The 13,632-nt window shown below is 41.6% G+C and overlaps 1 protein-coding gene across 1 annotated transcript in view; it reads right to left on the bottom strand.

The window, feature by feature from the left end:
* Positions 1 to 13,632, bottom strand: part of PLXNC1 (plexin C1) — a 145,654-nt gene that overhangs the window by 37,681 nt on the left and 94,341 nt on the right. Inside the window, exons 13-20 of the mRNA XM_054580215.1 lie at positions 13,116 to 13,319; positions 12,811 to 12,996; positions 10,496 to 10,598; positions 7,621 to 7,722; positions 7,215 to 7,318; positions 3,613 to 3,651; positions 3,250 to 3,374; positions 1,852 to 2,050 (exon numbers count right to left, since the gene is read on the bottom strand). Coding sequence (XP_054436190.1) covers positions 1,852 to 2,050; positions 3,250 to 3,374; positions 3,613 to 3,651; positions 7,215 to 7,318; positions 7,621 to 7,722; positions 10,496 to 10,598; positions 12,811 to 12,996; positions 13,116 to 13,319 — 1,062 coding nt within the window. The remainder of the gene's footprint in view (positions 1 to 1,851; positions 2,051 to 3,249; positions 3,375 to 3,612; positions 3,652 to 7,214; positions 7,319 to 7,620; positions 7,723 to 10,495; positions 10,599 to 12,810; positions 12,997 to 13,115; positions 13,320 to 13,632) is intronic.

Here is a 13,632-nt window from a genome sequence, read left to right as displayed (position 1 = left end):
AGATCAGATTTTTGGAATGCCTCACCCATTTAATGCCCAAGAGCAGCAAGAGCAAGGCGCCAACCAACCCTTGAGGGCTCAAACTAAGAATCACAGGATGCCAGAAGAAAGATCTGGAAAGGGATTTAAAACCAATGACCATACCTCTTATTTGGTGGGTAGAAGCCCACATGGAAATTGCCATACCCAGAGACACACAGCTAGCTGGTATGGAGATGAGTTAGAGCCCGAACCTGTACCTTCTAACCCAAGAATCCTAATCTAGTGTTCATTCTATTAGCCTAGGGCTCTCAAATGTAAGGCAGGTGGGATAACCTGGAGGAGCTTAGGAAACATGAACAATGGGGCCCCACTCCCAGAGCTTCTGGTTCAGTAGCATTGTGGTGGGGCAGCCACCTGACTTTCAAGACTAAGCCCTGGGAACTGGGTAAGGGTCCTGCTTAGAAGGGCCCCGTTTAGAAGTGGTCCCGGATGAAGCTAGGTTGGTGGAAAGCAAAAAATATTTGCCCCAGAAATAACCACTCAACACCTCCCCAAAGCGTGTGATGATTAATACCAAGTAAACAGAAAAGAAGGCAGATTTCATTAATCTTAATAAATGGATTAAGTAGATTGCCTTGAGAGAGGAAGGGGTTGGCAAAAAAAAAAAAATGTTGTGCATCTACTTGTAAGATTGCATTAAACATTAAACTAAGCACAGTCTATTTAAAGTGCTGCTTTTGGATCTGAACTTAAGTAGCACTGTTAAAACCTGTGGCATAGCAGTATATCTTATTCAAAGTTTAATTAGATTTCAAAACTAGCTACAAATACACAATTATGCAGCTTTGCTGGAATCTGGATGGCTGGTGAAATTAAAGAAGGATAAGAACTTTCTGCACCCATGGCCTCAGAGAGCTGAAGGAAGACTGGGTTCAACAGAACACTCTCACTCTTCTTTTCCTGTTAATATTTTATTATAATAATGGCCAACATTTATGGAGGGCTTCCTCAGTGCTAAGCAATTGCACACGTTTTCTCATCTGTGCCTCAGAACAGGCCTAAAATATCCTTCTTCCAGTTCTACAGGTTACAAAAACCAAGGCTCAGACAGCACAGGACCTCAGTAAGTGGGAGAGTTCTAATTTCAGACTGAGCAGTGGGCTCCAGGGCCCACTCTCTAAACTACTGGAATCTGTAGAAAGATCGCATTTGAAAAGATTTTAAGATTCAATTAGATTACAGCCAGAGTCTTATAGTAGCTCCAACAAAATGAACTCAAGGGGCAGATGGCTCTTTGGGGACTTGCTTTAATATGGAATGACTGGTAAGAATTGAGTATAATTAGCTTACAGCACACTGGTAGGGAAACGGCCGTTTCCCGGATGCTTCAGAGGCCCGGAGAAAGGTGTGTTCCTTTCAGTATTTGAAATACTCCCTCCACTCGGGACATTCTCTTACATGGGCCAACTGGGCTCTGGTTGTTAGTGAATGAAGTAAGGTGGGTTCAAGAGTCAATGGGTATAAAATTTCACTTATGCAAGATAAATAAGTTCTAGACATCTATTGTGCAACATTATGCTTACTGATAACAACACTTAAAAATCCATTAAGAGGGTAGGTCTCATGTTCATTGTTCTTACCACAATAAAATTTTGAGGAGATTCTGAATGAACTGAACTTGCATAGGCCGATGACAGCAAACACAATTTTTATTTCCCCCTTGTGTGCTCCAGGTAAGGACTAAGACTAAAAGCAAGGGAATGATGACACCATGGAGTGCTCAGGACTTATCAAGACATCAGCATCTGCTAAAAATAACTGCCTATTGTCTTACCCCTGACACTGCCACGGGAGGCGAGCAGCACTTACCCGCAGAAAACCAGAAAGGCAGACAGACATCCAGTTTGTGAGGAGTTTTTCAACCACGGACTCAGTACGTCTTAGCATGAGCTTAGGCTGCATGTTACTGGACTGCTCCATCAAGTCCCTGGTCAGTACCTCCAGGATGCTGGTTAGATAGACCAGCTTGGTTTGCAGTGCAATGGTTAAGAAGGAGGCGAACAGACACCTGTTTAAAAAAAGAGCCTTTGTCACAATAGCCAAGACATGGAAACAACCTAAGTGTCCACTGTAGATGAATGGATAAAGATGTGGCACATGTATTTATATACATGCAAAATTAAATACCATTGAGCCATAAATGAAAATGAAATCTTGCCATTTGCCAGCACATGAACAGACCCTGAGGGCATTATGCTAAGTGAAATACATATGAATGATCTCCTATGATCTCACTTATAGGAAAAGAGATCAGGGTATTTGTGGTCACTAGGGGCAGGGTAAAGTTGATGGGAGGGAAAATTGAAAGAAGGGAATCAAAAGGTATTATAACTTCCAGTTATAAGATAAATAAGTACCAGGGACGTAACATACAACATGATGACTATAGTTAACACTGCTGTGTGGTGCAGCTGAAAATTGCTAAGAGAGTAATCCTATTTCTCATCATAAGGGAAAAAAGCATTTTTTTGTAGCTATATGAGATTTTGGGCATTAACTAAATTTATGGCGGTAATCATTTTCCAACGTATTTATGTCAAATCATCATGCTGTACCCACTACACTAAACTTATACAGTACTGTAAGTCAATTATATCTCAATAAAAGTGGAAAAAAAAGACAGATGACAAAAAGCATACACACGAAGAGAAAAAACAGCCTTGGTTGATGAGGTTAACCATCAGCTGTGATTTGGCTTGACACATGGAAGCTTGAGGGGCAATAGGGTACTATCCATGGGCACTTTTTTTTTTTAATGTCTAAGTTTCAACCACCTTCATTCTCCATCCATAAAAACCACACACCAATGTTAACTTTTGGACATTTCATTTATTTTCAGCACTTGAACTTTAAACTAGACTAGTAACAAGAAGTGAATGTCTTTCCCGAATTTTCAGGGTGTTTTTAAAAATAAAAAATAGTACTTCCGCTTTTCTGATTTAGGACTCATGTTTTTTTCTTGGTGTTGGGGTTTTTCAGGGTTTTTGGTGGGGGAGGGGTGTTGTATGTGTGCATCTTTAAAATAGGAATTTGCGCTGGGGTGGTATAATCTGAAATGCAGATATCACAGCTGCATGACTATCCAACCAAACAGCCTGTTCTCAAGACGCCAAGTTCGAGTTGTGATTTAGAAATAAGATAATAAGGAGCTTAGGTTTTATTTTCTCTACTTAATGACTCTCAAAATATAAATAAGTTGACCAATACCTGTCCTTCACTGAAAAGTTCTTCTGTTTCTCAAGGGTGTGGATGACAGTAACAAGGAAGCTTTTGTTACAAATCAGGGCATCCAAAGCCGTGAGACTCTCATTCTTGTCACTGGCATCTCTGTTCTGGGAAAAAAAAAAAAAAATCTGTAATATAGTATCATATAACACAATAACTTAAAAGTTAGAAAGTAGATCCAATCCACAATGGGTTTTCCAAGACAATGAATTATTTAATATTGAATTCATGATCCAAAAACCCACAATAAAAATTCAAAATAATAATGGAGATGATGATGATGATGATGATAACACTATGAAAGTCAGGCAGTCATGGGCTAAAAATGAAAACTTAGAGACTTACATGCATATCTTCGGTGAAGATGTGTGTGAAGCCACCTGACTGAGAGGAAGGAGACACTTTTATTATTCATAACATCCAAAGGAAATGAATAGTGTTTTTTGTTATAATACCAAAGTCCGTTTTTAATAAAGTAGAGACACTATTTGCTAATCTGAAGAGTCCATGGGCATATTCTCTAATGCGTAATAAATAATTATTCAGCTCTCAAGAAACACCAATGCATTCCGAAAGCCTCTAAGAAGAAGAATTATGGCATCAGTCCCATTTTTGGTAGATGAAGGCTTCTCACACTTGGAAAGAACTGACTCGGAGAAGTGGTGGTTAAAGAAGACCATGCAAATATGCAGACCACTCCTCAAGCCCTTTAACTTCTTAGTATCTATACAGAATTGTGTTGGTAAGTGTTTACAAGTCTTAGCTCAGTATCTACTGTCTCCACACGCCACATCAATCTGGAGTGAAACTAATTGGCTTCCAGCCCTGGTTTCATCACATACTGGTTACACGTCACCGTTGACAGGTCATTTAATCCTCTGCGCCTTTCTTTTCTCATCTGCAAAATGGGGACAATGATTCCCAACTCATGAGTGTGGTGTGAAAATTAAATAAATGAACGTATAGTAAGTTCTCGATGTCAGCTATTATTGTTTTGATCACTAACTTCTGACAAACTAGCCCAAAATGCTGTTGTCCTGCTGGTTTCTAAAAATATTTTAATGTGCTATGCTATGTAGCTCCTGGATATACGCTTTTAAATTTGAATTTTCTTTTTTTAACATATCATAAATCTTAATGGAATTAAATGATTAAATTTTAAAAGCATGCTGAGTTATTTTAAATGAGTCAACAGAATGAAAAACAAACTAAAAAATATTCAGATTTTTCTTTCTTTTTTTCTTTTTGTAGTAATTGTAACTTTAGGCTACTTATCTTATTAAAGTAAATTTCTTCTGCAGAGAATTTTTGCTTTATTTGTTAGCCCAAGCAAGAAGACCTCAACTATTTTTGGTCATACTTTCCCTTAGTAATAGGCAGAAAAATCAAACCCTACATTTGCATTTTCTACTTCTACTATTCTTCTGCTGAATCAACTTTAAGTAGGTAGGCAGTTCAAACAAATTGATTCTTGACTTTAGATAGGAAAATGCCAGCTTGGCTTCCGCCTTCCTTTTCTAGGAGGTTAGGTGCTCTGCTTACCCTAATTTCTTTTCTTATTTTCAACAAAACAAAGTAGTCAATATAATGAAAAGCAAGGCCTTAAAAGCCAAACCCTGCCAGCAAGGTGGAGAACCAGGAACTGGTAGCGCCTTGGTCGCTGTGAACCTACAGTTACTTTGGGTTTTGTTATCTGGTAGATGTTTTTAGGTAGATGTTTTGGTATTTAGATAGACTACCTAAAATTTCCCTCTGTCGTCCACCCCCCGCCTCAGACTAGAGGTGTGGGCTCCTGATCTCTCAGTTAAGGGCCTGATTAACAGATGGACTTGTCTGCAGTCTGGCATGCACTTCAGCAGGCTGGTCCTAGTAGAACACTCATATGTCTCCCTGTTCACCATGTCTTTTCCGACCTATGTAAGTTCGATTTTAACTTAGGTCTCCTCGATAGGGTACTGGTAAACTTATGCTTGTTTTTTTCTGGGTTTTCTCCTTTAATGACTACTCCTTCTGTCTCCAGTTTGTATGTCTTTCCAGGTGCCTTTCCAGATTATGTATAACCTGGAGTTAAATCAGCTGGGCTCCTGGTAACTCTCACTCTCTTCCCCTAAGATGGCGGTTTTCCACCCTTTCCATCTCATGGCACACATAAACTAATTACTAAAATTCTGCGGCACACCAAAAAGACATGACATTTTTTGCCAATCTGCCAAAAAATATAGGTATAACTTTGATTCACTCACACCTGACAGCTGTTTTTGTGTTGGCTGTCGCCATTTTTAAATTTGACAATCTAAGGGAAAAGAGGTCAGTGTCCCTGACTAAATAGTCAGGCATTGCATGTTTTAAAAAGTCTTGTGGCACAATGGTCGAAAATCACTGTCCTCAGGTAATACAGAATTGTCCCTGGTAACGAATGCAACAAGTGCTCCTTTGCATTCGTTACCCTATCTTGCTCTTGATGACTGAATTTAGAAGATAGCAAAATTTCTTTTTCAGGTCACAGATTACTCTTTTCAGCACTCAAGAGCAATCACTAACTGTAAAAGCCCACACAGTTCTCATGTTGATGGTGGAAATCTCTGTTATTTCATTGCTGTTAAATTCTTAATGAGAATCTCAGAGAGCTGGGAAATAGTACTTGCGATGCACCCTTTGCTGAGGCTCTGCGCCGTCATCCTGATTCAGGGAATTGAACTCCCCTCCCTGCATGATGCTCTTCCGCAGAAATGGATGAGGTGGCAAATGGCAAGTCTTGGTGCCTGATACTCTTGGAGGATGAGTTTTTAGAAAAAACTACAAGTTCAAAAAGCTAGAGTCTTATTTACAGTCCTCTTGATTTACAACATTAAGGCTTGGCAAAAAATACGGTGGGTGTTTTATGGCGGTAGCCCAACCTCCAGACACAACATCACATATCATGGTGTCCACTTCCAGAATTATAGAGAAAGTAGGAATCGCTTCCTGAGGGTGTCTGAGTTTCTGAACTCTAGGTTTCTGGCCAAATGTAGCTGAGAAGCTCCCGATAAGGTGATACAAGCTCTTGGCCTGGAGAGGCTTCTGGCTTTGCTCAGAAGTCTCGATTTCATCGTGATAATTGGTGTTGATGTGTTCCAGAGGTTGGGCCTTTCTTGTGGTCACCAGTTCAAGACAAAAAAGGCGGTTTGCCGGAGCTGGGGTATTGAGAGGTGTCGCCGATGACAGGAGAATGAGTGTGCCTCGCCAAAGACTTGGGAGGGTAAATGAAGAAGGCTGAGTGACTGGGTGAGAGAATGGAGGTGTTCAGAACATAAGTGAGACTGGAAACCAAAGGGTTAAGTAGATTACTCCTTGGAGTCCTACAGCAAATCCATCATCTCGTGCAGCTAGGTCTACTCAATGAGGATGATGCTAACTGATTTGCTAAGTAATAACTACTGAAGAGAACCATAAAAACTCTACACTGCTAAAAATGACTGTTATCAACTCAAATTCTACTATACACGTCTACTTTCCAACCTCTTGGCCGGTAGTTCTTTTCATTTCCAATTGAGAAGTAATAGTGAATAATCTAGCAGCTGCAATGGAAGTCATGCAGATAAACACAACAAATTGGCCAGCCCACAATTTATTGATTTTTAAATAAACTAGCTCTCTTCTCAGCTACAAATTCAGTTCTAAACTGGTAGTAAAATAAAGCAAAAACCATCACTCTGAACTTCTGTCCCTCTGAGGTTTTTGTTACTGGACAAAGAGTAATTGCCAGTGGCCCATCACTGCTTTATACCCTCATCAATCCAATTAATAATTATCCTTTTCCCTGCTCTGCTCAAACTTAAGCCATTATTTTATACCAACCACGTCCTCTATAGCTGCCTTGGAAGCAAACACCCATCTTAACAACAGCAACAAGCACCTTCATTATTATTCAAGATTCAACCTTAGGAACATGATCAATGCTCTTTTACCTCAGGGAAGAAAGTTCTCAGAGCAAAATGTTTGTAGTCAAGGAAGGGAACAGTTCCAAAACTATCAACCACATCCAATTTATCCATCTGCAGCTCGGCAAAGCCTGCAAAACAGAATCCCAAGAGCAATATTTTAACTCAACAAAAAATGGATAAAATCTTCTGCTGTTTTGTCTAACACGAAGTGTGACCTTGGTTTTTATTAGAGAAGAAACAATAGATAATTACTTGGTTGGCTGCAGAGAAGAGCTGAAATAAGAGACAAAGTCAGGCCCAGGCCCTGCTGTTCAGTTGCCTTCCGTTAGACAAACACTTCTCATTACTGAGGCCATCTCCGTTTAAGGGTCAAAAAAAAATGACAATAAAAAAAGACTGGTTTTTCTACAAATAAAATTTTGGAACCTACCATCACGGATCTCTTTCCGGAGCTCGCTCTCCAGGAGCTCCAGCTGTTGGCTCTGCTTGCGACTTAGCTCCTTTGATTTGTGTCTGGTCACCACCACAGCCACTGAGGAGACAGACAGCCAGCATCAGATTGACATATTAACTTAAAAAACAAAAAGGAAAATGAAAATCAACCTTTACAGTTTTTTTCAGAGAGAGGATAAACAGCATTTAAGAGGTGGAAAGTATAAAAAGAAAAATCCCCCGTGACAGGTCACTCTGAAGAGATGGATGCTCCAATGCAAGAGAAAAACAAAAACCTCACTCATCTTAAAATTGAAAACTAAATCAAATAACTTTCACTTGTAACCAAAGGTCCCAGTTGGCTGACCAGTAATGGAATGAGCCAAGTTTCCCTACAGACACAGACCACTTATATTGTTCCACGGGTTGTTTTTGGTGGTTTTTTTTTTTAATGTTTCTAAATATCGCTGGAAAAATAATGATGAGCTGCAAATGCAGAAAGACACCATAGTCCAGTTAGCTACATAAGCCAAACTTGCGGAGATCAAGTGGGATGACATGAGGAGTGGGCCACAGTGAAACACCACATCTGATTATTGCTTCTTTCTCCACTTTATCTTGCTTCTATCTGTGCTGTAGAGGCAGTAAAGCGGCCAGGTTCAATGCTGGGGTTCGTTCCCTGCTCTGCTGTGTACTAGCTGTGTGACCTCAGGTAAGTTCCTTAGCATCTCTGTGCCTGGCTGCCTTATCTGCAAAGGGCCTACCTCACTGTGATATTGTGAGGATTAAAGGAAGTAACTCACAGAAAGCACTGAGACCATGTATTAAAAAAGATCTCAACAACTGTCAATTATCATTATTTTATTCTAGAAAGTTTTTCTCCTTTTAATAGAAATTTCATGTTAAAAGGACCCTGCCAGCAGTAGATGGGAATGATGCTGGAGGACACAAAATTAAATATGATTTTTCCCTGGACCACTTTGTAAAGTCAACAGTCTTAACCATAATGTGCATTGTACCTCTTCAAGAAAGGGTGGGGCATGCAGTCATTCCTAAATTTACTTGATCACAGAACCCCTTTACTTGGGACTGATGTGCCTCAGGTTGCACTTTGGGCTACCCTGGCTCACTGAATGGAAAGGGAGCAGTTGGTGACACCCACTAAGCAGTGAGTTTTTCGTGGCTGAAACCTCCAGGGGCAGCCACAGTGGGGGTGTTTGTAGGCGGCAGGCCTAGCCCAGGTGTGGTGAGCGTTTTCACTCATAATGTGATTGATGGACTAAAGAGTATACTTACTCCAGCTGCTAATGACACAGGTCTCCCTGAAATCATGGGAAGAAGGGGATGAGAATTTTAAAGGGCTTTGCAGATACCAATGATGCCAGAAGCAACTCGTTAAATTTATCTTAAAGAGCATAACAATCTCTACAAACCAAGCAAAGGTAGGGGAAGAGCAAGATCACAGGTGCCTCGTAAGCCACAAAGTGGACGTGAATTTAGAATGAGACAGCAGCCAATTCTCAAAATGGAGCCCAGAATTTGGAATTTCCAAGTAATCTTCTTACTGTCGGCACCAGACAGGACTTTATTAAAATACCAAGCCCAATCCTGGATTCCAGATATGCCACAGGGGTAAGAAAACTTGGGGAGAGCATAAAAAAAATACCTGAAATGATTGTCAACAGGGCAAATCAGGGTCTCTGTAAAATGAGTTCACTCTATTAGGCCAGTTAATCACACACATAAATCTTGCCCTCACTGGATTGAGGACCACCCAAGACAAAGGACCAGGCCTTAACTCATCTTCTCTAGCTGCAGAGACTGGCACAGTTATTAGCAACATAACAGATACTCAATAAATACAAGGTAAATAATGGGTACAGAGATGCATGAGCAAACGTGTGAGGAAGCGTGTACCTGGAAGGAGATGTTAGCAACTATTAACAGAAAACCTTAGAAAGGCAATGCCTGGGTTAAGTCAAAAAATACAAAATGCTACGTTAGCTGAGGAGAAGAGCTCTTTTTTCAAAGAAGACAAGAGGAAACAGACTTAACGTGAAAAGCAGCTCGGAACCAGAGGTCACAAACTAAATGGCTACAGGGACCAGGTACAAAGACGAGTTAAGTGACCTGAGTGGAACAATAGAGAGTAATAGAGACTGTGGCAAAAAGCCACTGAACATATGCTCTTTCTTAAAGTGGTGGCTGCTACTCAGCTCCAGCAAACTGGTGCTAGGGGAAATTGGGATCCAATGATCCAGATCTTCCAAATTTGCAAGAGATTTTTAAAAATAGGAATCACCTAGTTTTAAAATACTGTGAACTATGTCAAAGTTTTAAAAAATGCTGTGTGGGCCAAAGAAAACACATCAGTTAGCCAGATTCAGTCAGTGAGCAACCACCATGGGGTCGCCACGCTTGGACGAGCCTTGGAACATTTTAATAGATGGTACAGATCGCACTTCTACGACGCAGTTCTGCCAGGACGTGTAGGGCTGGAGTGGGCGGGAGGGGTGGGATGGCAGGGTGAGACAGCCAAGTCACGGGAGTCCAAAGTCCCAGAAGAATTCCGAGGGAGTAATTGAGACATTTGTCATCGCTAATCAAAGGATCGCGGAAGCAACGCGGATTATAATTTTCAAACACTAAAATACCATCTTTGTGATCCAACCTCTTATTCCTAAAGCATTCTAAAAAAATGTTTAGAAAGCCCTCAACGTGTACCTATCATTCCTGTCCCAAAGTTTTGGTTTGTGTTTTCATCCATTAATACTCAACTGAAGCAAACAGCCCCTGAAAGCTGGAAGTCGGCCTGCCTGAAGAGAGGCCCCAGGGAATAATTTTTTTTTGACAAAGTTAAACAGGGCACTTACCAGAAATGACAATCAAGAGCAAGATGGGAAGCGCAATCAGAAAATACAAAGGGGAAGCAACTGATTGCTGCTCAACATCGAGCTCCAAGTTCCCCAGTTTGACCTAATGGGACAAAGAATGTCATTAGACTCAATCAGACAGGTACCATATCTTCTTATACAGTTTTCTCCCCCAAGTGATTTTCCCCAAGAAACAAAGAGATGGCAAGCTAGGTAGGCTATCTGAGTTCAAGACCCATCTCTGGAACGAATTAGCTATGTGACTTTGAGCCAATGAAGATGGTTCACTGTGCCTCAGCTTCCAGATGTGTCATTTGTGGTTAGACTAGACCTAGAGACTTTAAATCTTGGTCCTTTTTGCCCTGGGGATTTAAAGAGGTGGAACTTGAGGGAGAGAAGCCCCTTAGCCCCTGACCAACGAGGCAAATAACTTTTATCCCTTCTACATCTTGCGTTTTCTCGGCACCTCCGCCTGGATGATCCTTGAGGGCCTTTACCAATTTTAGTTTTTCCTTATAAAAAATTCTATAAAACTTATAAAGGGAAAACGTCTATATCAAGCCCTGTTTTTTCACTGACATACACACCAGTAGAAAGGTGCATTTCCATCCTCGGAGCCACAACTGCTCTATGGAAGCATTTGAGCAAAGTGGCCAGAGCCCAGAATCGGGACCCAGAAAGAGGGCCCGGGTCCTCAGCCCCAGCTTTGCCACCTGCTCTCCTCAGCAGCTGTAGGGCTTGAGAGAGTTACTCACCCATCCAGTCCTCGCTCTCCTCATTTTTAAACTGTAGCATCGTCCTGAAGACTAAATGGTGCCCTATCATTGAAGTTGGTCAGCTCATGGCACTCCTGCTCACTCTTCAGCAGCTTCCCAGAGCTCAAAGCCACGTCCTCACAATAGCCCACGAGGCCCCAACGATCTGTCAGCTCTCCCGGCTCCCACCATTGGCTCTCCAGCTTCCTCAGAATATTCCCCCTTGCTCCCTCCACTCCAGCCGCACTGGCCTCCTTGTTGCTCAAATGCCCCAGGCAGGCTTCCAACTCGGGACCTTCACAACCCCCGGTCCCCTTCGCCTAGCACACTCTGCCCCAGACAGCCCATGGCTGGCTCACTCCTCTGCTCCTGGAGGTCTTTACTCAAACGCCATCTTTACAGGGAGACCTTTTCTTCCCACCATCATAAAACTGACGGCACTGCCCCATGTCCCTATGCCCCTCCCTGCTGCATTTTTCTCCATAACAGTTTCCACCATCTCACACAGGTTTGATGTATTTTATTTGCTATGTATCTCTTTAGGTAATCCCATAAAGGAGAGTGTTTCTTGTCTGTTTTCTTCTCTGCTGTCCCCACCACAGCGTAGGCACTCCGGAACTGTATTTCATGAATAAGGGAGAATCTAGCACTTGCTCTTCTCAACTAACTGGAGGGGAGGAGCACTAGTGAATTTAGTAGTTATTGATTTGACAATTATTATTACCATTTTACCATACGACAGATGACAAAAGGAGGCTTGGCGCAGCTGAGTGACTCATCTAAGGCCACACAGCTATCAACTGATGCAGCTGGAACATGAACACATTTTTGTTTTGCTTTCCAGTCTAGTGTTCTTTTTCCTTGTCCTTTATCCAATTATTTATGACTATAGACCATAAAGCATCTTTTTTTTTTTTTCTGTTAGAGACTGTGTAGACCCTAATATGGGAAGAACGCTATAAAGGGAGACTTCTAATATGTTTCCCTTCCCCATGGCCTCACATCTTTATTGGAGGGACATAAATACACCAGTGACAGGACCCTCAAACATGACTGGGAAAAGATCAATCACAGTGACTGACTTCACGGTGGAGGAAACAGCCCACCGCCCATAGATGGTCTGGTCTCCTCTAGATGCGAATGCTCCTCTGAGTGTGTTAAAGAGCCCCCATTTTGGGATTCTGCTAAGACATGTTCTCTCTGCATCTGGGAAAAGAATGACAGCTCCTTCATCAATGGGTCTAGAGATTCTGTTTGCAGATGCTACAGTCTCAACGTATGGCTAAAACAAAAGCCATCAAGACTCATTAGCCATACAGACAATGATGTGTTCACTGCTCTGACATTCAAATAGGCACAAGGGTGGATTCTGACAGCTCCTTCGGTGGAAGTATGCATGGACTGGCAATACCAACTTTGTTCATCTTCTGTTTAAAGTGAGGATCTAAAGATCCAAGAAAGATTCCATTCTGGCTTCTGGGTTAGCCAAGGAACACCCTCACCTCCGCCCCCGCCCTCAGGTAAGGTAAAACTGTCACAGAGGATGGTCAGGTGACTCACGTGAACTTTCTTAGAAGAAGAGGCGATGCTGTTTGCAGTTCTGATGCCTTTAATTTTGCAGAGGATGGTGGTGAGATCTTGATTTCTAGTAATATTTTCAAAGCTGCAATTTAATTGCTTGTTTTCCCCATGGAATAGAGTAATTTCAATGTCTTTCTCAGAAATGTTAAAGTTATCATTTTCTTTCTGTGAAGAACAAAGCAAAGATGAAGAACCAGGGTGCATGTGGAAACTCACAAACATAAGCACACCTTTACATTTGAGGAGGGCACAACACACACCCTCCTGAAACAATAGAAACGTACCAGAATTTTTACTTCCAATTCTGTGTCCACCTCGGGGTCAACCCGATATCCTGTAAATCTGGGGTCCTTAAGATACTGCAAACTTCCACAATCCAAGTAGGTCTCCTGAACTTTCAGCTTCACTGTGACATTCGTACGCACTTTCGAACCCTTTAAACTGGGGGCTGAGAAACTGCAGGAAGTCGCCACACAATCTTCAGAGACCTGAGGGAGAAGAAGAGAGCATTTAGCAAATCTCATTAATGAAACCCAGCCCTGGGATTTAAGAGCTAAGTGACCGAGGTAACTGAATTTCTTTGCGCTCTGTTTTCTCATCTGTAAAATGGGACAATACTGCCTAACTGGCAGGGCTGAATTACCTCAACATAAAATTAAATGAGATGAGGGATCACTAAAACATTAAATGAGATTATCCACACAAAAATGGCATACAAATGCCAGCTATTATTTTTATTAATATTATTAACAACAATGAAAACAGCCCGGTTATGCAATGAGAAAAAGATGGCATGCAGAA

This window comes from Pteronotus mesoamericanus, unplaced genomic scaffold (assembly GCF_021234165.1).
Source record: "Pteronotus mesoamericanus isolate MK-2021 breed Mesoamerican mustached bat unplaced genomic scaffold, CSHL_Meso_final contig_56, whole genome shotgun sequence".
Taxonomy (NCBI): domain Eukaryota; kingdom Metazoa; phylum Chordata; class Mammalia; order Chiroptera; family Mormoopidae; genus Pteronotus; species Pteronotus mesoamericanus.
The sequence above is the reverse complement of the archived record's forward strand: the minus strand, read 5'-3'. Positions and strand labels throughout refer to the sequence as shown.